The sequence below is a fragment of the Haliotis asinina genome, chromosome 3 (assembly GCF_037392515.1).
Source record: "Haliotis asinina isolate JCU_RB_2024 chromosome 3, JCU_Hal_asi_v2, whole genome shotgun sequence".
Classification (NCBI taxonomy): Eukaryota; Metazoa; Mollusca; class Gastropoda; order Lepetellida; family Haliotidae; genus Haliotis; species Haliotis asinina.
In genome coordinates, this window is record NC_090282.1 from 81,709,942 (window position 1) to 81,737,194 (window position 27,253).

General features: G+C 39.4%; 2 protein-coding genes across 3 annotated transcripts in view; one reads left to right on the top strand and one right to left on the bottom strand.

Annotated features, from left to right (window-relative positions):
* Positions 1-2,369, top strand: part of LOC137278577 (tubulin polyglutamylase ttll6-like) — a 44,284-nt gene extending 41,915 nt beyond the window's left edge. For both annotated transcript variants that reach the window (XM_067811033.1, XM_067811034.1), the window contains one exon: positions 965-2,369. In XM_067811033.1, coding sequence (XP_067667134.1) covers positions 965-1,248 — 284 coding nt within the window. In that variant the 3' untranslated portion in view covers positions 1,249-2,369. The remainder of the gene's footprint in view (positions 1-964) is intronic.
* Positions 1-27,253, bottom strand: part of LOC137279082 (uncharacterized) — an 82,405-nt gene that overhangs the window by 49,152 nt on the left and 6,000 nt on the right. The window contains exons 6-8 of the mRNA XM_067811559.1: positions 15,037-15,236; positions 5,628-5,824; positions 5,407-5,522 (exon numbers count right to left, since the gene is read on the bottom strand). Of these exons, the coding sequence (XP_067667660.1) occupies positions 5,419-5,522; positions 5,628-5,824; positions 15,037-15,236 (501 nt within the window). The 3' untranslated portion in view covers positions 5,407-5,418. The remainder of the gene's footprint in view (positions 1-5,406; positions 5,523-5,627; positions 5,825-15,036; positions 15,237-27,253) is intronic.

Here is a 27,253-nt window from a genome sequence, read left to right on the forward strand (position 1 = left end):
TTCAACAATCAGATATTGTTTTGATTCATTCTTTGTGTAAATGACAATTAGAGTCCTCTACCCAGGGGTGTTAGATTTCTGCAGTACAGATCCTTATCATCTAATACAATACACGTCTCTATGATGGCAGACACCACGGCAGTATGTGACGCAGCCAATAAAGAATTTACATGCTGTGCTTTACCTAACGTTATATACTGCTGTATGCTTTAACTTCTAAATTTGATATGTGCATGTCTGAAATATTTTCGTGTATATAATATTGTGTATGCAATCTCATAATGCTTAGTGTAAGTGTGGGACATGTATAGTGATATATTAACAAGACTATTTACCCTCAGTTGGGCTCCTTCTACAGATTTCGTCACTGGTTTTGCATGATGTTTTGTGAGCTAACATCCTGTATGTCTGTTATGGAGTTGTTTTCACAGTATAGGTATTGAACTCAATAACATTATAATATATGATTAAATAACTCTCTGCAATAGTTTTCTTTCAGTTTTCAAAACTGTACTTTTCTTGTCTTTGTAGTTCCGTAACCTAGCAATCGTAAATCCTACTCCTGCTTCACTATTCAGTCATATTGTAGTAGCCGTGACACAGCATGTAGATTAAATAATGCACACATTACTACAGGGATAGACAACGTCTCTGTCATGCATTCCTCAAAACAGCTTATCTTGACAAGGACAATAACTAAGTAACATTAAATTTCATGTAATATTTAATGAGTGAGATGCTAAAGTATCTTTTTAAAACTCCTCTGTTAAATAAATGTTAAGTTGAAATCATGCGCTGAAACCTAAATTACTTGATTTTTAAGATGATGATGATGAAGATGATGATGATGATGATGATGATGATGTAGGCCTTTTGTGTATTTCCTAAATGGCTTAACTACTTAAGTTGACCATGACAGATATAACAGTAGTCTCTTTTATTATGTAATGGTGTGTTGTTTCAGATCTCCCGCTTCCACGATTTGGCCCGGCCCCTCCATCACATGGTCTCTCTGTGGTGTCGGCGCCAGCGCCAGTTGTCCAACGCCCAGAACTTGTTCGACCTGAAATGGTTGTGTCAACATCATCACCAGGAAGCGGCCTCAGTAGAATCAGTTCCAACCATTCTGTGACCGAGAATCCTGCCAGCCATCGCTCAACCAAGTCACAACGGATACGTGGTGCATCTAATACAATGAGACTACGGCAGTTGGAAATGAGAGAAAACCATGCCTTTGTCTACAGCTGATACTAAATCCTTGAGATGTACAGAGAGATAACTGTACAAAGAGATAACTGTACAAAAGCAGTTGTTGAAGAGTCTTAATGATGCTATAGAACTCTATGCCTTGTGGTAGGCAACCAACAACTCAGGATTGATAGAGAAAGGAGCCTCTCGTCCGCATTTTCACAATAGATGATGTTGGAGTATTGACAGTGTCCCAGTATTATGAACAATAACTCTGCTTTTTACATTCTTCTAAAGCTCAGTTCCTTGAAGAATGAATTTCTTCACTGCGATATACTGAACCAGGGTCTTTTTACCTGCAGATTGTTAATATTTTATTTCTTTTTCCAGTGTTTCTATATATATGCTTAAAGTTAGTTTGAGTGAGTTTGTTTGCTTTGATACCACAAAGTTGCCTCTCCATAATAACCAATATGCATGGCACCAATAAGTTCTGTTCCATGCTTTTGTTGATATTCCAAATTTGAAGATATTATTACCATGACTTCGTATATTTAACAGAAGTATAGGTATGACATTTGTAGAAATATTATGAAGTTAGAGTTGGGGAAATGTACAACACAGAAACTATCACATGTCTTGTTCTAATAATATTAAACTTCTGTTCTGTCATATTACAAAACTTGTTACACAATGCAGGGGAACTGCTTCATATTTAATCTTTGATAGAAGCATTTTAGTGAATTCAGTCATTTTGACTTGAGAATATCTTTGTGTTGTTACATTTGAGATGATTTTCTATATTTATGAACAGCTCCTTGTATATGGACCTTTGTGTTTGTTTTGTTATGTAAAGGGTAAATGTATCAGTGCCAATGCCCTCAGTGGCTGCTTCAGGTAGTCAGTGCTTTGTGAAACATTTCAAATTATGGTCTTTTGAAATTGTGATAAATTCTTGCAATACAATGGTAGGTGGAAATATATTGAAATTTGTGACTGAGGTTAGATTATCATTTTGCTATTGGTTGTCAATGTTGGAGGATGTAACTTAACTGGACACACCAGGACAGAATTCTGTCACTTTGTTATAGATGATATAGTTGTAATATTTTGACTAATTTGACCATTTTCACATTAAGATATATCAAACACAAAATGTGCAAAAAAAAAAAAAAAAAAAAGTAGATTTAACCAGTTAGACATTGGTGTACATACAAGCACTGACGAAGACCAGTCAAGAAAATGTGTATTGTACCAGGGAAGGTTTTCATAATCAACAGTGATAGACAAAATAGTGTATTGTTTAAAGAAGTGGTAATGGCAGAAATATTTGTATTCTCTATTCTCATTTATTCCAAATGAATAACTTTAGTTTTTATATCAAGCAGTGATTGCCAAAATGTATTTATGGTCAAGAGAAGTGGTAGCCGAGTATGTCTGTTGATTGTGATGGCCAACAGAGATATCTCAACGTTCTTGGTTCCATCATTGAGTCATGCACTAATTATAATGTGCCTAATGAAACAGGTAATCAAATGAGGTGTTCAGTATTGTTGCATTATGTTATAAGAAAGGTTATACCTTTATTTTGTTTTGATATTCAGTGAGGCATTCTGCATACTACCACATGTTGACATCTGACTATAACCTTTAGTTGTACATTATATGTATGTGTGTCTGTGAATGGCAGAAGACGGTTGAAACATTACAAAAGTTCACTGTAGAAAGTATTGTGGAACTTAACTATATGCCATGTGATTTAGGGATATGTTTGTGTATACCTGACCCTCGCTGACAGTATTCCAAGCTCAAGCCTTTTGTTGCCATTGTATACCATGTTGTTGGGGTGAGTGACAGCATATTCAAAAATAATTCTGATGATTCATCATTAATAACTTTGTTTGGGAAGTTGACTGACGTCAGTTACATCTTAAATTTGTCAAAATAGATGAGATCATGTTTCCTGCCATCCTTGGTGAGAATCATGGTAAGTTTTCATAATAGGATCAAAACTGTTCTGTGTTTGTATACATGGCATTGTGTGGTTCAATGTGAAGTGTATTTGTTGAAGTGTTTTATGGCTTGTGAACATTCTGTTAAATAGTTGCCTCAATGTAGGTACACTATGTACAGCGAGACAATAGATACACAGTGAGAAATTCTGCATACATGTAATGGGGTATATGTTTCAAAAGTTGAACGGATCAAAATGGACTTCTTATCATTTGTATCAATACCATTTTGACTTTGTTTTGATGATTCTTCACTTAAAATCTTTTGGACATATTGTTAATCCCATTTTGTGTGTGTTTATACTAAAGAAATTGTTTCATGTGTTATGTTGTGAATAATTATGAGTTTATTATGAAATGAATTGTCAAAGAATAAATTTGGTTTGAATAAGACACTTAAGAGTATTCATATGGTGTGGTTTGTTGTACTAATTCTGGAAGCTTCTGGCTAATGTAGGTTTATTGTACATTTTCTCATAATACAGGTGTAGTTCCACCATGTAGCAAAAGGTTTGACATCAAATCCTATCTAAAAAAATACAAGTTGTTTTTTAATTATGTACTTGTCACACTCTTGTGGGTAAATTCAAGAATCCTGTGATTTCGAGTTATTGACAACATCTAGTTGACGTTCTGATATCCAGACTCCTCTTCTTTTTGAGTTGTTGACAATATCTAGCTGACATTCTGATATCCGGCCTTCCCTTCATTTTGAGCTGTTGACAATATCTAGCTGACATTCTGATATCCTGCCTTCCCTTCATTTTGAGCTGTTGACAATATCTAGCTGACATTCTGATATCCAGCCTTCCCTTCATTTTGAGCTGTTGACAATATCTAGTTGACATTCTGACATCCAGCCTCCCCTTCATTTTGAGCTGTTGACAATATCTTGTTGACATTCTGACATCAGTCCTCTCCTTCATTTTGAATATTGACAATATCTAGTTCACATTTTGACATCCAACCTCGCCTCATTTTTAGTTGTTGACAATATTTAGTTGACATTCTGACATCCAACCTCTCCTCTATTTTGAGTTGTTGACAATATCTAGTTGACATTCAGTCTCCCCTGCATCTTGAGTTTTTGATTGTATCTCGAGTTGACATTCTGACATCGAGCCTCTCTTGCATCTCTGTGATCAGCAACTACTCATGTTTCTTAAACTGATAACATGTTGTAGTAACCATGCATATTGTTCTTGTACAGTTTGTTCTTGTTGAAGAAAATAAAGTTTGGTGTACATAAATGCAATTTGGTTGTAATTAAGCAAACATCTTACAAGCTTGCAGAGATATCTTGTTCCTTCTTTTCCACAAAGATATTCAAGATCTGATGAGCATAGACGTATGAAAGACTGAAACCATCAGCTACCCCAATGAGGCATTGAAAACCACAATTAAACATCATTTATCATCCTCCACTCCAGCAACAGGCACCTATCACCAGCACACAAAGTCGGCAGTCAACCCCCTCAGCACTGCGTTTCCACAGTCCAAAATACATTCAATAATAATTAATTGCTTGAATCAGTATGATCCATCCATGTAGTTTTCAATGCTCTCTGTCAGGATGGAATCTGTTTGGGCGAATAATCAAGACGTAATATCTTGTGGCATTACGGTTTTATATTCAAAATAAGCGAACATGTGTCACTGAATGCGACAGAGCAAGATGTCAGGTGATGTGAATGAGCTACCTTGAGAATGGTGTCTATTGTAGCCGGCACTGATGACACACCCAACAGAGGTATCTCTGTGAAGCCTCATTGACGTACTATCAAATCTACCCTTCAAAGCCATAAGGACTGTGCATTCCAGAGATTGTTACATAATATGTTGGAATATCTATCCACATATGTAGACGAGAAAAGTAATGGGTTTTGGTCGATGCTGTGACTTTCCTCTCTTTGTACATACCTTTAAAAGCTGCCTGTGTGTGCCTTATTACGACCTCATACTGGTGTTACTGTAAACATGATATAAACAATGTCACTTTTGCCAAACACTTTCCATGATCCACAGCCTAAAACAACCATGATACATCTACCCACATACAAGTCATAATGGAAGAATATACAGTTATAGTAGTTTTATTAAAATGTCACAAACAGTATCAAATAAATCCTATATATATTCATAGTACTTGCTTCATAGGTGGAACAGAGACTTAGCTGTGGGGGATTCTGTCTGACTGGAGGGCCACTGTGTCTCAAAATCATCTTTCTTGAAACAAATTGTAGTTTTGGTCTCGGAGCACTTGCAGAGGACAGAAGAGGCTTTCTAAGGGAGGAAACTTGTCCCATTCCACCCATTCCCAACCTGTAAATTGCAAATGAAAATTATTCAAATAAATGCATAAGTATGCAATATCTCAGAAATCATTCTTTCCTTTTTTGGTACCTGAAAAACTACTTCAAGACTCACCTAGACATTTTGTTGGCTCCATGTTTTCTGGTTCTGCCTTGTAACTGAGGTCAACCTCTCCCCTGACGAACAGCGTAATGTAGTGAAAATTCTCGTCACTCTTCACTGCGTTTACTGCTGTGCAGTAACGCACCCCCTTCAGTGACAGCCCCGTCTCCTCCAGCACCTCCCTCACACCGCACTCCTCCCAAGACTCACTGAGAAGATATAGTCTGGTTCATAGTTATTGAGAATTTTTCTTCTTACTTTGAGCTATCCTAACACCTCAACTGATTCACTGATACTTAAAACTAAGTAATGGTGTAAGGGAGGTAACTCATCTTGGCCTACTGAGTATAGTACAATTAGAGTTACCTCCCCTGAATTTGTAGCAGACGTCATTTTCCTCAGCACTGTCAACAATGTCTGCTGAAGATAAAAGAAGGTTGATTTTTGGAAAAATCGGAGTTGTGTAATCAAGAAATTGATGATGTAAATACATTGGCAGAGAGAACAGGAACTCCTCTTTCTACTGTGTATAGGATTAGGAAGAATTTTAAAGAGGGAAAGGATTTTGGGCACCAGAAAGGAGCAGGGAGACCCAGAAAATTGGACTTCTCAGATCGCGTCCGGCTGGGAATTTTAGCGTCTAAAAAGCAAAGGGCAAGCATCTCCAACATCAGATATGAAATGATAGAAAGGGGATCAACAGTTGTATCAAAATCTACAGTTAGAAGAAATTTGATTGATCTTGGATGGGAGAAAAAGACTGGAATTCCTTCTCCTCTCATGAAACAAGAACATAAAGACAGGCGTGTTGGGTGGTGTTTGGCACATGAAAACTTTGACTGGGAAAATGTGTTTTTTACTGATGAAAGCTCAATATGGGTATATCCCAATAATGTGAAAATATGGACAAAGTCTGCGTCAGCACCGTTGTATCGACGACCTAAATACAGCCCAAAGTTTCATGTATGGGGAGGGATATCCTTATTAGGAACGACCCCGCTGTGTGTGTTTGAGGGAAATCTGAGTCAACGCTACACTGGAAATGACTGGATTTTGCAGCAAGATAATGATCCTAAACACACCGCAAAACATGCCAAGCAGTGGTTTCAGGAGAAAAATGTGACTGCATTACCATTTCCTGCATATAGTCCTGACTTAAATCCCATTGAGAACATTTGGGGGATGATGAAGGAATGTGTGAATCAAAAATTGAAGACATGAAGAGAGAAGTGGTCCGATACTGGGACAGCATAACTCACGAGACACTAACCTCTCTGATAGGAAGTATGCCTACCCGTCTTAGACTGTGCCGTGAAGCTCAAGGAGACTTGATAAAATATTAAATTGTTACCTACACAACATGAAAAGGTCAGTTCACTTTCACAATACATTCAATTTTATCTGATTTGTTCTCGTTTAATAATATGAAATGCTTTAGCTATTCTCAATTTTTTTGAACCATACTGTACAAGTGTGTACTATTTATCATCAGGGTCCCTGCTTTGCAGGGTGTAAGGAAGCCCCTCATGAGAATGAACAGTATTGAGGGTAAATGGCGTGATAATATTACTGTATCATTCTTCCTTTTGTTCAGTGTACAACGTGCCCTCCAGAGATCTATCTCATTATATATGTAACCTACCTCCTGACAGATGAGGTAGGAACGAGAGACTACTAAAAGTCCAATTGCCAATTTGATTATATAGCCATTTATTTTACTTTTATCTGTATATATGCACCCTTCTCTCTCTCTCTCTCTCTCTCTCTCTCTCTCTCTCACACACACACACACCAGAGACCATATAATATCTATTATATGGTCTCTGCACACACACACACACAGAGGGCTCTTTCTTACTCCATTATTCAAACACTTCAACCATTCTATTCCCACTGCCCCTAGTTTTATTCCTGATGAAGTGAGGTTTCTAAATACACGGCATGATGGAATTACTCATGTTCTAATCAGATATTGATAATAGTGATATCTACCAGAAGTACTGTTGAACGTCCTCGACCACACTATAGAACGGACAGAGGCGCTCGTCCAGTGGGGTTACAGGTGTGATATATGGCACACTTTTCTTTAATATGTTAGTATTGAGCAGCAAAGTTTAACTAAAACTATGGTTCTCTTAGTGAGATCTGTCTTTCTTAAATGTGCAGTGTATCCTCAATTTATTTCTATTTGTCAGATTTGTTCGCTGCTCAGTCCTTTAAAAGAAGGTTCATCATCAGTTCGTCCTGATTTGCGCTTTAATTATGTTTTTGAAATATTTCACACTATTCCCACTGCAGTTGAAAGGGAGTTTGTGAACAAGGGAGATAACTCGTGACATGCAAGACTGTCTTCGTAGACGAGACACGGAAAGTTGATCCCATTTGGTTGAGAAGGTATTGAATAAGATCTGAAGTACTTCAGTTCTGTGTCGATTTACCAGGGATAATAGGCTATATAGGCTCCCTGAATTTACGTACACCAAGAAAGAAACGACAGGGTCGGTTTTGTCCTGAGAACAGTACATATATTATTTAGACAACTGCGCTTATTTCTAAATCCATTCTGTTAATCAACTAGCACGTTATTTTCCTCCATCCATTTATTAAGTCTCTGGCTTAATGCATCACAAAATGTTTTGCAGGGAATTGGATGGAGCGTAATGGAACATGCGGGTCAGTACATTTCCCGTCTTTTAGAAGCGAAGAGCTAGGCTAAAATATGCTGCATTGTTTAAATTTTATTAAAACAATTAAATACACCTTCAACCATATATACAGTATATAAAATGTCTTTGTAAAAGAGGAACAGGTGGCTTGGCATATTGAAGCTGACGCCCCTAAAAACTTCTCTTCTTTATGCGTATCACTTCTAAAGGGATCTTCCCACTTATCCAACTCCTGTGTGAAGAAACCACTGGGCCGTGATAATCCCCTTTAATCTATCATTCCGTTCCCAGTGAAGTAGTGTCCGGGACCAAATGTGATAAAATGTCAACTTTTAACTCGGTGTTTATCTTTATGCATTATATTGACTGTAATTGATTCCGTTAATACTGTTTTTCACGAAAAAACTTGAAAAAGACAAGCGTATACCAGAGACACAGCATACGTGATGTCACGCATCTCTGAAATCATTGCCCCTGCACAGACAGGTCGTGAAGTGAGAGCTGCATTCTTTGCATGATGTTCTTGCTCTTTCGATGCAAGGACGGTGACTGCTTAACGTCTGCTTTTGCATTTCCATGCGTCGCCAAGCATTATGGAACACATCAGTCAACCATCTGCAGTCTGCTTGAATCCTATCAGCAGACAAACACCGTTTGCTGACGACCTCCGTAGTGACCTCTCATTTGCAAAATCACTTCATACCAGCTACCACACTACCGTCTCAGATTGGTTTACATTTCCTTGGACCATACGTTGGTTCACGTTTGACGACATAGGCGTGCTCGACTGAACTGGGAGGCAGTCCATCGCAGCTGGCGCAATGGACAGTGGCAGAATATCGTCTTCTCAGATTAAAGTCACTACTGTAACGATACCGCAGACATCCTCCATATCTCCAGGGTATAGTGGAGATAAATCTCCACTATACCCTGTATGCATCTACGGCTCAGCCCGATGAATTTATTACCTCCCTTGGCCTGCGTTTTATCCAATCAGGTGTCTACACTGGAAAGTAGAGCGAACCAATCACAACTCACTTTAGCTTTTTAAATTATCTAACCGATTAAACTTGTCAAAACAAACCTTGAAGACATTTTTTAAATGTTTCGGACCTATGAATTTGTCTGCATGATTTCCCCCAAATCTGATTCGCACTGCGAACAAAGCTTGGCAGTTACAACCGGTACCTTTGTTGACACTGGCAAGCTCGGTTATAACGGCGGCCTAGCTGATTGGCTACTGGAGAATGCAGAGCCAGCATAGGGAGGTAATAAAATGATAGGGCCGAGCCGTCGATGCGTCCAGGGTATAGCGGAGACTTATCGGAACGTATATTATGGAGATATCGAGGATGTACCGCAGAGAGTGAATTGGAGTCGTCAAGGTGAAATATTCTCAGAACCCTGTGTTTGGGAGAGAGATCGTTGGCAGAGGACCATAAGCTGGGGACGTCATGTTAAACATGTAACCTCTCAGAACAATGGGCAAGGTCGTGGTAGGGGTATTACTGCACAGCACTAGATCGACGAAGCGTTGAGACCAGTAATTCGTCCATTTCTTGCTTAAAGAGGTCATCTTGTTTTTCAGCAAGGTAACGCAAGAGCACGCGCAAAAAGCATGACAAAGAGATTCCTCCAGAACAACAACATCCAGATCGTGAATTTGCCAGCTTTAAGCCCAGATCTGAAATCCCTCGAACACGTCTGGTGTGAGATGAAAGGACAAATTCACCAACAGCCAGTATATCCACTAACTTACAACTGCAACGGAGTGTTGTTGACGCTTACTAGAACATTCTCAGGAGGTTCATTCGACATCTCTCAAACAGCGTGTGAAGGAGATGTGTAGCTTTTATTGATACCAAAGGAGGTCACACCCGTTACTGACGTTAACGGCTGTTTCCCTTTTAAGAGCAATACATAAAGTCATGCGTTATGTGGTTTCCATATTGATTGGCTGCATTTTCTTGTCATGTGGACAGTAAACGCACTAAGCTCTTTCTTTCGAGTTACCGTTTTCTCTGGAGAGAGTAAAGCTGGTAGAAATAAATCCATTTTTCGCTTATTGTCAATATCATCATTTCACAGTATTCGCGTTTCTTTTGGCGGTGAGTATAAAGTTATCTAGTTATACAATTTAATACAACATCAACATCATATTGACTCATGGATCATATTACATGATATAAAACATCAATTTTTCGCAACAATACACTTAATATCCAATTAAATGTCAGTCTACATAAACTCAGGCTGAGTATTCATCGTTACACTACTAATACTGATGGCAGTGTGAGGAATAATTCTGAGCCTAGCTTACTTAGACTGGTTAAATGTGATACTGAGTCAGTGTGTGACAGTAGGGTTTTGGCACCAGTTGTTAGTTCTCTCTTGTGTACCTGTCCGAGGCATGGTTCAGTGCAACATGCCTTCTCTTCCTGAGCGGAGGTCTGCTCTAAATGCTAAACTCTTATTTAGTCTCTTTATTCCGGTACTAAAGATGCCACAGGCTTATAGTACAAAGTATAATAACGATTGAGGCATACAATCACAATGTTAAATTTGCAAACGTTATTTTCTATTTTCAAAAGCATGGTGGGTATGCATACCACGTTTGCGAATATAAGGTATATTACTGGAGTCCATAAAGAAATTAAATTTAAACATGGTAGGATATGAATGGTAATATTGTGATATGTTTTGTCCTTAAATCAGTGCAGTAAGGACACACAAGCAATAAGTGAAACTCAGCTTCATTTACATTTAATGTACAAAATTTGCACAGTCTGTTTCTCTTGCATCTCTAGGAATATCTGTACTTCTCGATCATAAGATCATGTGAATTTCTGCTGTTCAAGGCTTCAAAGTTGAAACTTTAACTTATTGCATGATGTGTCTATATGTACCTATGCTTATACACCCCATGAGAGACGTAGTGACACCTACATGGGAGATGAAGATTTATTTTTATTTTTTCTTTATTCATAAAATGTTTATTTATGTACTCCGATCTCGCGAAGCCGTCAAATACCTTTTTTACCTTTACAACATAACTGTATCAGAATGCTTTAGCGCACACTGTTGAAATCCAAATGTACACATCAAAGAAACGATAAATCACTGGACACAGGTCAGTATTGACACATCCAGCAGGGCTTACAGATACTTGCAGGTGGAAGCTTATGTCTATGTTGTCTGTTGTCCCTAGTGATCTAGTGACTTGTATTTAACCCCCCCTCCTTTTAAAATATACTTTATACTGATCACTGATGGTCAACCCAATGTGATGAATGTTTTACAGTTTAGCCTTTTGTAATATACCGAGCACCCAGAATAGATCTGGGGTCGGTATGACAATAACATCATATGAAAGGGGTGACTGGGCTTTGGTATGCAGTTCAAAACATGAACAGGTAGCTCCACATTGCACTTCCTTCCCTCCTGTGCACTGAAAAATCAGTGTATGCTAGTGACTTAAACACTTGCATCAACTTGTATCAAACCTATAAATAGAAAATGTACAGGTAATGTACATCTCTCAATCTTGGCACGGTCACACTCTCAATCTCCAGTTTGACAACGTTTTGTCAAACGTTAGATTGTCGTGTGAAGGCCGCATATAATGTGTCAAACTAGCTGAATGGATGTTAATATTTGAATATGAGGAAGCCTTTGACCTAGTTCCTTTAAGAGACGAAATTAGCTACAAAAGCATATACATGACCCCAAATCACCTCGGAGACACAGACTTGCTCATTATCTACCATTTTCATGAAGGTGGAGATACTGCCTGGTTGCTTTTGTTGTTGTTGTTTTGGTTTTTGCAATCTTTTTATTCATTTCAGAAGGAGCTCATAGCCGGATGGAGTGCAAATTGATCCGAAAGTACTGACAATACAGAATGTAACAGGGCAGATATATGATGTGAGACAGTGATCAATTATAAGTTTTCTACATATACAATTAATTCATATGGCCATTTCTTGAGATGAAGTTATCCCCTGAGAGATGAAGTTATCCCCATGAGAGATGAAGTTATCCCCATGAGAGATAAAGGTACACCCATGAGGGACGAAGTTACCCCCATGAGAGATAAAGGTACCCCCATGAAAGCTAAAGGTACACCCCATGAGAGATAAAGGTACACCCCATGAGAGATAAAGGTACACCCATGAGGGACGAAGTTACCCCCATGAGAGATAAAGGTACCCCCATGAGAGCTAAAGGTACACCCCATGAGAGATAAAGGTACACCCATGAGAGATGAAGTTACCCCCGTGAGAGATGAAGGTACACCCATGAGGGATGAAGGTACACCCATGAGGGATGAAGTTACCCCCATGAGAGATAAAGGTACACTCCATGAGAGATAAAGGTACACCCCATGAGTGATGAAGTTATCCCCTGAGAGATGAAGTTATCCCATGAGAGATGAAGGTACACTCAATGAGAGATGACATTACCCCCCATGAGAGATGAAGGTTCATCCATTAGGGATGAAGTTACCCCCATGAGAGATAAAGGTACACCCCATGAGAGATGAAGGTACACCCATGAGGGATGAAGTTACCCCCATGAGAGATAAAGGTACACCCCAAGAGATATAAAGGTACACTCCATGAGTGATGAAGGTATCCCATGAGAGATGAAGTTATCCCATGAGAGATAAAGGTACACTCCATGAGAGATAAAGGTACACCCCATGAGTGATGAAGTTATCCCCTGAGAGATAAAGGTACACCCATGAGGGATAAAGTTACCCCCATGAGAGATAAAGGTACACTCCATGAGAGATAAAGGTACACCCCATGAGTGATGAAGGTATCCCCTAAGAGATGAAGATACACTCAATGAGAGATGACATTACCCCCCATGAGAGATGAAGTTACCCCCGTGAGAGATGAAGGTACACCCATGAGGGATGAAGGTACACCCATGAGGGATGAAGTTACCCCCCTGAGAGATAAAGGTACACTCCATGAGAGATAAAGGTACACCCCATGAGTGATGAAGTTATCCCCTGAGAGATGAAGTTATCCCATGAGAGATGAAGGTACACTCAATGAGAGATGACATTACCCCCCCATGAGAGATGAAGGTTCATCCATTAGGGATGAAGTTACCCCCATGAGAGATAAAGGTACACCCCATGAGAGATGAAGGTACACCCATGAGGGATGAAGTTACCCCCATGAGAGATAAAGGTACACCCCATGAGATATAAAGGTACACCCCATGAGTGATGAAGGTATCCCATGAGAGATGAAGTTATCCCATGAGAGATAAAGGTACACTCCATGAGAGATAAAGGTACACCCCATGAGTGATGAAGTTATCCCCTGAGAGATAAAGGTACACCCATGAGGGATAAAGTTACCCCCATGAGAGATAAAGGTACACTCCATGAGAGATAAAGGTACACCCCATGAGTGATGAAGGTATCCCCTAAGAGATGAAGATACACTCAATGAGAGATGACATTACACCCCATGAGAGATGAAGGTACACCCATGAGAGATGAAGGTACACTCCATGAGGGATGAAGTTACCCCCATGAGAGATAAAGGTACACCCCATGAGATATAAAGGTACACCCCATGAGTGATGAAGGTATCCCATGAGAGATGAAGTTATCCCATGAGAGATAAAGGTACACTCCATGAGAGATAAAGGTACACCCCATGAGTGATGAAGTTATCCCCTGAGAGATAAAGGTACACCCATGAGGGATAAAGTTACCCCCATGAGAGATAAAGGTACACTCCATGAGAGATAAAGGTACACCCCATGAGTGATGAAGGTATCCCCTAAGAGATGAAGATACACTCAATGAGAGATGACATTACACCCCATGAGAGATGAAGGTACACCCATGAGGAATGAAGTTACCCCCATGAGAGATAAAGGTACACCCCATGAGAGATAAAGGTACACCCCACGAGTGATGAAGTTATCCCCTGAGAGATGAAGGTACACTCAATGAGAGATGAAGGTACACTCCATGAGAGATGAAGGTACACCCATGAGGGATAAATGTACACCCCATGAGAGATAAAGGTACACCCCACGAGTGATGAAGTTATCCCATGAGAGATGAAGTTATCCCATGAGAGATGAAGGTACACTCAATGAGAGATGACATTACCCCCCATGAGAGATGAAGGTTCACCCATTAGGGATGAAGTTACCCCCATGAGAGATAAAGGTACACTCCATGAGAGATGAAGTTACCCCCGTGAGTGATGAAGGTACACTCAATGAGAGATGAAGGTACACCCCATGAGAGATGAAGGTACACCCATTAGGGATGAAGTTGCCCGAATGAGAGATAAAGGTACACCCCATGAGAGATGAAGTTACCCCCGTGAGAGATGAAGGTACACCCCATGAGAGATGAAGGTACACCTCATGAGAGATGAAGTTTTCCCATGAGAGATGAAGGTACACCCCATGAGAGATGAAGGTACACCCCATGAGAAATGAAGGTACACCCATGAGAGATGAAGTTATCCCATGAGAGATGAAGGTACACCCCATGAGAGATGAAGGTACACCCCCACATATCCGCCCTTGCTCCCCGCAAACCGAGTAGGAGCTGCGAATATGGGCTTTCCCTGTGCAGAGCTTGAAATTACACGCTGACTGTAGACCGGTACTATAGCCCAGCTCCGCAAACGCCGACTGCAACTGGGACATGGTGAAAGCTAAACGCCAAACCGGTCACGCAGAGCCATGGAGACCACCTCCGCACTCACCCGAATTCAAGATGTCCACTTGGCATCGCATACGTTCCTACCCCAGTGGAGCCTTGCCTGATGCCGAGCAAAACACATCCAGGGTGGTTTTCACTTGTCACAAACACGCCAACCGCGACCTTAGGCCTCTCGTGTGTTTCTTCTATGGGGGCAGACATTTTCACAGTCCCGCAGAAAGAAATAGCACATAGATATGTGAGCTATTTTATTATGTGAATATTATTCGATTTCAGTTAAAATTCGAGGTTTACATAAATACATTCACGAATGCGTACAGCATTATCGTTCTAAATGTAATCACATGAGAACACGATTAGTCGTGACTCGTTTCAAGCTGTAATATCGATTTAGCTAATGACCAGCACTATCTGTGGCCTCAAGAGATGTGATAAGCTGTGTGTGTTTGTGACTTCATAGTAATATTCCACAATCGAGGGATCCGTTTGATCCGTCATGAATCCCGTGAAAAACTAGTGAGTAGAATAACAGTTTCTCATCTGTAAGCCTTGTAACTTTGTCTAGATTAATTAAACTGAATAAACACATTTATAAAGCTTCTGGGCTTATGAAGTTGTTCTGTCGTGTTAAGAATGTTGATTAAGAAAGCAGTACTGTCAAAGCCAAAGCGTAAAAAGCTTTATGTAGTTAGATTCTGTTTCTCAGATAGACTGTACAATGGCAGATCTTCAGTACTTTAGTTCTCAGCCCAAGGTCAACGGGTTCTCTTTGGAGACTTCAAATACCGCCTGAATAACCGCGTCGTCAAACTGCTAGTTTTATTATCTAAATAAATGATGCACTCTGAATGATGTTCTCTTTATCGGTTACTTCATTGGGTCATATCATGTACACATGGGAGTGGTGAATGTTTCCACTGCCAATGTGCCTACACTCCCTATGTATGTTTTAGGACTGTAGGCACAATGTCATGTAGGCATAACGTGTGAGGGTTTAATATGTGTAGTAGCTTTAGGATGCGGACAAAACCACAAAGCCACCGGGGTGTGAAGAGTTTAATATTTTATTTCATAAATGTAATAAAAAACGATTTAGCCTGAAATATGGTAAAACAAATCTCATTACTACATTCTTACTACATATTCACAAATACTAAATGTAAAAACACACATGCGCATTTATTGCTAAACATAAATGCATTACCATGACAACTTCTGATATTTCTATGATTAGTACCATCATAATACATTAATTACATTACACGACTCTGATAATGTAAACATTACACTTATGGTATACATTAGACTATACAGAAAAAGAATGTACTTTAAACAATGAAAACATACCAGGTTGGCGACACCTGTACTAATGCCAACGTGACACATCTACGTCATCCTGCCCACATTATCTGCAGGATGAATAAATGCCATGTGCAGATAGTAATATGTATAACAAACTATTAAAATAGCAACTATGGTAAAAATACAAACAACCACATCGAACCACACATACGCACATACATCTATACACGCATTCATTTTATTGTAAGGACGAGGGTACTAACGGCAATTGTTTCAACATAGTAGGAAGATGTGAAGATTATTGAGGTTATACTTAAGTGAAATAGAAACTAGTAACTACATGTGATGCTATAATATAGGTAATTATGTAACATAGCAATTACACAACTCACTGTACTGTGAGTCAAACCTAAATCTAACCTGAGTTATGCACACAGACTAAACAACAGTATGATAACTCCCTCTAATGTGAGTTACAATCTACACCAATACAATAACATAACTCACTATACTGTGCGTTACCAACATTTAAACTATTTACACACAATGAAAAGTGAATGTTGAGATATTAACAATACTATAAACAATAGCCAATGCAACCACCAACTATGAAACACACATAGCAAACCACAAGAAATATATACAAGACTAGGATTTCCTAACCTTCATATACGAAACACAGTCCATATCACCATGATCTGGATCCAAAAAAACACAGCCTGTCTGACGCTGACCACATGAGATACTGACATGAAACTAGATCAAATTAAACTTTAAATACCATGATACCTTACACGCTTGGGTAAACACAGAACAAAAGAACGTACACACTAGCCTGAGCAAAGGACATGTTTTAAGAGGGATTGACAGGAGAAAAGCATGCAGTGCAAATGAGTATTACTGAAATAAATTACATTAAGACTAGATTGGTGTTTAGAGAGCTAGGGTTAGGATATAAAATGTTGAAGATAAAATGACTGATAAATTTAAGTAGATTTAGGCTATTTAATTAGATAATATATCTCATCAAAATAATACCACGACACGATACTTTAAAAGATTCACATGATGTATTATATTTACAGCAGTAACTATATACAAAGTTGACTCTGCCACATATGCATATGATGCCGGTGGTTAACCAATCAGAACTCAGGCTTCTTGAAATCACTCATTAATTTATACGAACGATTCCCTTAAAAATAAGTGTATTTATTACTCAGTTTTAGAAATACACACAAGAGTCGTTGCATCTATTCAGAAAAAAACGTCTCATATATCAAATCATTGTTTATTAAAGTAGTTATTAAAACTATATCTGAGTTGCAATTTTTCACCAATTGATAGTGATACTGTTATTGGGATTGCTATGGGATAACATTTCTTATTTCTTGTATCCTTAAAACAGAATGCACGGAGAATTCCGCAAGTCAGTGATCAGTCAAGGAGAAGAGTGATCAGTCAAGGAGATGTTTCAACATTCATTGTGAAGTCGTGTGTGTTATACAAAAATACATATACATCAACATTTCGATGGAGGGAATTAGTGTCTCAGCTAGTAGAGCTTGTATGCATAACAATTATAATATTTCTTCTTTCAACCTAACAACATTTAATAATTATTCGGGAACCACTCTTGCAAATCATGGTACTCATATCTCAATTGTTCCCCAGCCCACAGGCAAACTGAAGCGCAAATGGGTTGCGCAGCATAGAGAAAATGACCAGTCTTCTTACATGCGAGTGAAGCGCTTCGGTTCGGAAAATATTTTTTATGTCAAAATAAAATATCGTCACCATCAAAAGTACACACCCATTTACACCCACTGGGATGTGCTCTCCCATTTCCAACCCCATATTGAACAATTACTCATATGATATATTTTTTATTCAACATTTTAAGCGCAACTCGTGGCATATCAGACCGTTCCTCGCCTCCATTCTCCCTTCAGGCTTCCGGTTCAACAGAGTGAAGAACAGGAGGGTATTACTATATATGGAATACGTACAGTTACCTCCCCTGCTTCATTCGCCCATGGTGCCGGAAGTGGTTTTATGTAGAACAAATGTTACGAAAAATCTACCAATAGCGACGACAGATAAGACAAATAAACTCAAACAGGTTCATGATAAAATTCGGCAATATGGTATTTCTTTCTAATTTCTGCTTATTCTTGTTCCATCACTCCGTTCAACCGGAAGCTGGCAGGGTTAATGGAGGCGAAGAACGATCTGAATACCATGAGTTGCGTTTAAAGGGGCACTGATGCGGAGCGAATAATGTTTCTCGCCAACGGTCTAATTACGAAACCAAACCGCAATTTGGTCAGCGCCCGCTCCTTCGACCGTGACGGACAAAGGAACTGGGCTCCTGTCCATATTAGTAGAATTTCTTCACCTAAACAGTCAGGAGGCCGGATGCCCATCATATGCCATTTGTTTAAAAATATCCATGGTATTCCTTGTCCGATCGTAACCAAATATCGCAGCAGTGTAGTACTTTTCGGATGCTTGGATGGTATAGTTACTGATCCAATTTGATCCTATTTCTGCGTTTTTAACCTCGATATTTAATCATGTCACATGAAAATATGATGTCTACAGGCACGTAGCAAGCCATTTGTTTCAGTACGGAAGGTTGCAAAGCTTTATATTTAGGTAGTTTTGGGTGTTGGTTGAGCTGTGATAGCAAATATCACACGTAAATTTTGGTAGCTATGGTAGCTACAATGGTTTCTTATTTATGATAGTAAAAACACACAGTTGATTTATTTGAATTCGTAAACAAAAAACGATGACTTTGCCTTTGGTAGAAAAATCTGAAAATTTTCTTACGTAAAAAAACCCTTATTTCACCTATTTACCCAAGTACACAGCAAATGCTAGTGTGTATTCCTTTTGTAACGAAATTCCGTTGGTATCCTCAAAACAGTTTCGGCCCATAAGTGTTTTCAGGCTGCATGCGACACAGAGATTACATCTTCCTTGCTGTAACTCGCGCGTGATGGTGTAAACCTACACGTGTTATTTGTCATCATTCCCTGGATGGTCAATTAATGATGTTTTAACAGGTATAATTAGTAGTAACACCACTTCGGTTACTCAACAAAGGTTCCCATTTGGCATTTCTCCTGTCTGGAGTAAATACTCAACATTATAAATTAAGGTCTGTAATGGCAAATGTATTGTGTGTTATGTAATATGTGCATGTAAGTGATGCAAGAGGGTTTATCAGCTGAGTTCGATCAAAGGATTAACCGATAACACACTGATTGATTAATTACTTTTATCTTCTAGCGAATTTGTCGAAAGGCAGTGTGTGTAGATGACAACACCCTGTCGTAAAGTGCGAGTGCAAAAACAACATCCTCCCTTCAAAGAATTAACCACCCTTGCGTTGATTGATTGATTGTTCATTATTGGTTAACTAAATTGCTTAGAAGAGTGGACCACAGGGACTTGTATCGCTTAGAAACAGCGCTCGAAAGACATATATGTGTATAGACCCTACCCTAGTACTATATAAAAGGAAAGGGATGTAACGAAGAAACCACCCCCTGTTCGATCAAAGTTACATGTCAACGCGTAAAATATTTTTAAGGCAACGTCGAGGCCAACGGATCGAACGCTAGATGATTTCCCTACAAAACGAGCCACAAATGGCCACAATTGGATCATTATTTCAAAAGTTATACTCCACGAATCATCGAAAACAGCTACCTCCGCAATTTCACGCCAAAATCATGGATCACCAAATACGGCGAAAACTCACCTTTTAAATTAGTTTATTAATTCCAGACACGTTGACAGCACCAGCGCTGGGCTGGATTCGATCGGCTGCGGCATTCCGTGGGTCGGAAAACTTATTGCAACACCTACATGTCATTTTCTCGACAGTAAGCAAACATTTTCACCAAAATCGCTGGCAAACCTACTCTCTTGTCGGCCATACGTGACCTTGACATTCATTGAACTGAGCAGATCCGCGCAAACAGATTCGGGCCATCCGATTGGTGGGAAATAAAATATACAGTGGCAGTGGCCAGTCGGATGGCCCGAGTCTGTTTGCGCGGATCTGCTCAGTTCAATGAATGTCAAGGTCACGTATGGCCGACAAGTGAGTAGGTTTGCCAGCGATTTTGGTGAAAATGTTTGCTTACTGTCGAGAAAATGACATGTAGGTGTTGCAATAAGTTTTCCGACCCACGGAATGCCGCAGCCGATCGAATCCAGCCCAGCGCTGGTGCTGTCAACGTGTCTGGAATTAATAAACTAATTTAAAAGGTGAGTTTTCGCCGTATTTGGTGATCCATGATTTTGGCGTGAAATTGCGGAGGTAGCTGTTTTCGATGATTCGTGGAGTATAACTTTTGAAATAATGATCCAATTGTGGCCATTTGTGGCTCGTTTTGTAGGGAAATCATCTAGCGTTCGATCCGTTGGCCTCGACGTTGCCTTAAAAATATTTTACGCGTTGACATGTAACTTTGATCGAACAGGGGGTGGTTTCTTCGTTACATCCCTTTCCTTTTATATAGTACTAGGGTAGGGTCTATACACATATATGTCTTTCGAGCGCTGTTTCTAAGCGATACAAGTCCCTGTGGAGTGGACATCATACAATTAGTTGCCAGGTGTGCTTTCTTGGGAGACCAATGAGAGGTTTATCTGGTTTTCACCAACGAAAGACCTGAAACGATGTGTTACTTTTTCGAAAAATGAGACAGTTGTAAGACACGCGACACAGAGCAGGATTATTTACCAGCTGCAGATGAATGGAATACGATTTCTTTTACGTGGATATTGATGGATACACTCCTGAACAAGGTATAGTAGCCTGACATTGTTGCTATAAAATTAGTCTGTTTTACATTCATTATTTGCATTTTGTTTTAATTTATTTGTTGTAGCATTCAGCAGAATCTGTATGACAGAAAACACACACTAGATCGTGTATGTGTGTGAAATAGGATCCACATTGGCAATCTATACACTGTATAAATGTTGCTGTTATGTTAGAAATTTACTATGAGTATAAGCAGATCGTGTGTTCTTTTATTAATTTTCAGAATCATACAAATATGACAATAAACTAATTAGGGTTATGAGGCAAAATATAGAGACGTACATTGGCTTCGTTATTTTTCCGTCCTAATAGTTTTTTACTATTTCTACCACTGGCAGATGATTAACCTTCAAAGTGTTTCATTTGTTTTCATAATACATTTGTAATGAAGTAAAAAATTACTTCACCTCAGTTGATCTGTCTATAATTAAACTATCAGCTGCGCCTACGGACTGCGCAGCAGAGGTCACGAACCAGTCACGAATTCTGGGATATCATCCGGGTACTCACGGGAGAAAAACAATAACAAAAGTTTACACCAGTCCACGGAAATTGCTCCGCATCAGTGCCCCTTTAAAATGTTGAATAAAACATATTTCACGTGAGTAATGACTAAATATGGGGTAGGAAATGTGAGAGTTTAGCCAAGAGAGGAAATGGAAGTGTACCTTTGATGGTGGCGATATTATATTTTGACATGAAAAATATTTTTCGATCCGAAGCGAGGAAAGTACGTTGCCAACCTCTGCTCGCTTCGCTCGTATATAAGAAGGCTTGTCATATTCTGTATGTTGCGCAACCCCATTTGCGCTAGATGTGCACAGGCTTACTGATATAAATCATATGTAAATCATACTTGCCACTGAACCAATCATGTAAATTAGTTTATTATCAACCTCTTAATGATGTCAGACAAACAGACAAGTTTATTCAGTGAAAGGCCACAGGCCCAGTATCAGTCATTTGCATATGGTATTGATGGTTTATTGCACATGTTGGTTAAGGTGAACATTTCTAATGCGCTGAAGGACATAACTCAGAAAAACACCTGTTATGATACACTCATTGTTTTCATAATGTACAGAGAATTGATATTTGCATCAAAATAAGTCAAATGTTTCTGAATGTTTTTTTTTTCATTCTTAAATCAGAAAAAAACGTTCATTCTTAGATTAAAGATGTAAAGTACATCGAATGTGTCCAAATATAAGTGCATTATAGGCACAACTAATACATGACAGCACTTACATATCCAGTAACGACTGAGATATTACGCACGACAATGCCTATGCGAATACAGATGATATTGCCACCATCTCTTCATACATAATACATTTCAAGCATGGCATTATATATCTGACATAATTCATAGAATTGTACTAAAGAAGCTACCTTAAAACAGGATGTAGAATTCCTATGGTGAATGTTAAGTCAAGATGTTTCAATATCTGTGAGGTCAGAATGTTGACAGGCGACGAAGACTGTTTGAGAGTTCAACGTCGGCTTATGGCTCGGCCAAATTGCTGGTAGGAAATCACTGCCCTCTTCTTATTTTCGAAACAGCACTGATCAATTCCAGTTTTGGAATTCTCTTTCGATTGGCCAAAACATATACTATAAGTCTGTTAATTGCGATTATGGTTGGTGGATATAGATCAGGTGTTCAAAGTAACAGTAACTGACTGGACAAGCTGAATGTGTGGTTGGAGGGGTTGTCACGTGACCAAACATAATAATTATTGATAGTGAATCTCTTTACGGCTGTGACAGACGGCTGGGAGAGTTCCTGCATGGACAAGTTTTTCCTCATTCATGTCAGACAAGCATCGAACTCTGTCACGTGAAATGTCTCTGCACGCGCTCAGTGTTTTCTGAGCTGAGACAGCAGCCTGTACAGTGACAGACTCTAATTTCAGTAGATTCAAGGATTACTCTCTCCGAGCACAATCTACAACGAGAGAAGCGGAACGGAACAGAACTTTATGGCATTGGCAACCTTTCCTCAGATACCAGCGATACCATTGGAGACTGCACATATTCAGTTGCAAAGGCTGCTTGTTACAAGCTTCAATGATCAAAACATGTGACTAGTAATCAGTTCAAATGGACATACTCTCGTCAGGCGAAGAATTGTCAAAATCCATATGTCTTTTGAGTCGGGGTGTTAGAAAGCCATGTTGTTTGGAATGTGGTTCGGCACCCCCTCTCCCACCCACCATGAACTGTCAACGAGAACGATCTCATACTGCAGCGGATCTCCAAGGTGCTAAGACCGAAGATAAGGGACGCTATACTCCAGCGAATTTAACATGAAATGCTGCAGCTGTCTACCAGATAATGTCAGGATGGTTGGGTCAACGACAATCAGTTGAGGACGTATATATATCGGAGGTGAGCTTCACCAGATTGGCCAATGAGTCACTGCCTACTGTGCATGGGTCTACAACTCTACACGTGGCAAAGTATCCGTTAACATTTTTGAACATGTCCAAAAGTGTTTTGTAATACTAAATCCTGTGTAGACATCCCATGCACGTGGCAAGGCGCAGTAGGGCTTATTCTACCACCCATCTTGGCAAAGTCAGTCAAAGTGGTGTGTTGGATTAATGAACACTGTTGCCGGTTCCTCAACCCACAGGCCCTCGTGTCATCGCGAGGATTAAAGATTCTTTTTTGAAATACTAGTATAAAAAAATTGAGATGACCCCCTAATGGAAACGCTTCACAATACAATTTACCGAGATATATAAAAAAATCTCTTCAATCCTCGCAATGAAAAGAGGGTCTGTGCCTGAACCCCCCAGATTGCCTCCGTCTGCCGACACAGGGGCGCAAACCACGGCAAGCGGGTTGCCCAGTCTGGTCGCCTCTTGCGACCCTGGGTCCACAGAGCGAGGGGATACTGGCATTATCCTGCTACCACGACGAGGAGGTTGCACTTCAAGGGATGCCGAATGGACAGTGAAATGTCTCGAGACCATATGCATTGTGTCAGACGATTTCTGATATCATTGTGTAATATTTCTCGCCTGTAGAGATTGCTGTATGTGGCGCGAAGTCCTATAATTGTGTGGCCTGTTTTAAAGTTGCATTGATCGGGACAGGGTATGATTTAATGTGAAAACGTTTAAAGGCTTTTTCCAAAGGACAACAGGAAGTTTGATAGTGAGACAGAGTTTGTCAGATAACATTAATTTTCCATGTTCATAACAGAAATTAGGATTCTACAACAAAGAAAAAACATCATATTCCTTTTGAGGTGGCTACTGACATGTGGTGCCATGTTGTAGGGACCAATTCAGGACTAACCAGAAGAGGCGATAACTTAACAATTACCAAAGACTGAATTCCGAGTTTGAATACTTGTAAATTATTCGATGTGTGGAGCCTGTTGAATCCGATGGGTTGTAACTGATGTTAATGAACTAAATGTTTCTATAAATGAATGTTATGCTCCTAGAGGCTGGTCTGATAGGTTCATGGTTTAGTTTGATGCCGCTGAGAGCACTGTTAAACATGTGATACATTGCTATGATATTTGAGCGTTGGCTCATTTCAAATCCCTGGAGTACACGTTGGTCTGAGCAAAGTCCACAGCGTTACATGTGGCACTGTCCTGGTGACAACCCGTTATGATCGGATTTGGTACCTCAATATCACACGTATGAAACCAATTCTAATCTGAAAACTGTACACTGACTGAAAAGGTGTAGACTACGATATAATTCATACGCCGAACTATATTGTCTGTAGCTCCATCTCCAGAAACTGGGTGCAAGCGAAGTCCAAAAAGGATGCATCCAAGAGCAGTCCTGAGAAATAAGGAATTCACAGTTTGGGTGTACGTCTGGGGTGGGAAGTGTGACACAAGTCCCTTGCACTTCATCGACACATATATACTGTGGTGGTTTCTTTAGCCTTATTCTCCCCATTGAGATAGAATGGCGACAGGAAACAGAAGACAGGAGAGGAAATCACGGTGGAGAAATGAATACTGCTACATCTCATATTGTATGACTGAAAATATTTATGACTTAAGTAAAATGAAATGGACCTATAAACTTCTTTGGGCAAGACAATAAAGTGATAAACAGCATGAGCACCGATCTGCGCATTTGTGAACCGATGACATGTGACACGTTTTATGGATAACAACTCCTTTTTTATTCTTTACATAATAAATATGTGAATAATGCCTGGGATACTCTACAACAGGGATAGGTCACTCGCTTGCTTTCTTTACCATTTGTACTAATTAACGTATGCCTCGTCATGCTCCAACGCACACGGTGACTTGGCTCGTTCCCAGCGCAACTTCAATTGTATTTAACAGAACTTCAGCCAGTTTATTGTATCAGTCGGAATTTTACTATGTATAAATGAATTATAGTAAGAATTAAGAGCAAGAATTGTGTGAATGAATGAAAAAAAATAAAGAAAAAGAATAGAAGAAAGAAGTACATATGTGAATGAATGAAAGAATAAATGACACACCGAGGCCTTCCCTCCCAAAACATGTTAAAGGTCACATGCAACGTAAAACACAACTTTACAGATTCTGGTACCTTTCGGTATGCACTTACCGAAACAAATCATAAAAAATGCTAATTCAACCTATAAAGTTGAAAAAAACGCGATGAAAAAAAAGCCCGCGAAATCGGAGTTCAAACGTTTCACTAAATTCCCCCCAGCGCTGGGGGGAAAACTGGTTTCAACTGCTGTGTTGCGCTGCGCCCATAGCGCATGCACAGTGAATAGGTTCGAGGAGCTGCAAACAGTATGCATGCCCAGCGTCTGAGGTCGTGAGCAGTAGTCTAATCTTGGTTGTGTACACAAACAAGTAAATAATCTACTCGTTACGTAAAACAAGTTGTTGATTGTAGTAAGCAGTCTCTTTCACAGAGAAAGCTCAGTGTCTGGTTTATTCACACCTATATGTCTGTCTGCCTGTCTGCTAAAGACAACATGCAATACACAGCTTCAATCACTGACCACGTGCAATTTGAACTTAACACCTATCAGACTATACGACATAAAGAAAATAAGTTGATTTATGACTCGTGCACCCGAGTCCCGTCTCTGCCACATTATGTAATTAGGCAGGTGTGATACACATGACGTGTTTTTATGTCTGTGGGTTGCAAACAAACTACATTAATTTTTCCGGATGACTGGATCTGACGGAAACTGGTGCAAACTCTTGTCAGTTTCAAGTCCTGCTTTGTACTTGGACGAATGACAGATTCCAGCCACGCAGTAGGTTACCATCTCTACTGACTTCATTTTTTATTGGATCGAGCGCAAATTCAGAGAACATGTATTTTCAAAACCCAACATCTCTATATACATTCTTCATGGATAACGACTTCTTTTCGTGTATATGATTTTGTTTGACAACAGTATATGAATCCATACTGAAACGACGCATCATGTACACAAAAAGAAGTTGTTATCCATAAAGAATCTTACTTTCTTGTGACAGGCTATACTTCTAAAATGCCCATCAAACAGATCATCTTTCTGTACACACAACGAACCCTCAGCACATCAGCAAATGAAACAGCCAATCGGAAGCCGTCGTTACACTTGAGTGCAGATCCACCCGCTATGACTGGGTTCGGTCTCCCGAGGGCTTCGTTTCGGGGGAAGTAAGTCCAAGTGCAAAATATCGCACTTTTGAATCGCGATTGTACGCTTACAATAGTGTTTATTTGTTTTTTTAAAAGCAGCAATGTATATTATACGTCATGAATAAGTGGTAAATGTGTTTTAATTATGTTTGATTTTTTGGTTGCATGTGACCTTTAAAGAACGCAAAAGTATCAGCTGTCCTTTTGAGACATTTTTGTTTACATTAATAATTAATACAGATATCTTATTGCATGTGGGGTGGAATGGACATTAACAAAATGTTAACTGACATTGTCACACTGCCCTAAAAAATAAAGAGTAAAAGTGTCACAAAGCGTTCTAAAACACCTTTTCAGTTTTGTCAAAAAAAGATCAACAAGAAAGAAAGACGTTATGGAACTATAACCCTCAAGACCAATGGCAAATCAGATCAGATCGGCAATATGTCATATTTTTCACACACCTCAAATACACCCTAACA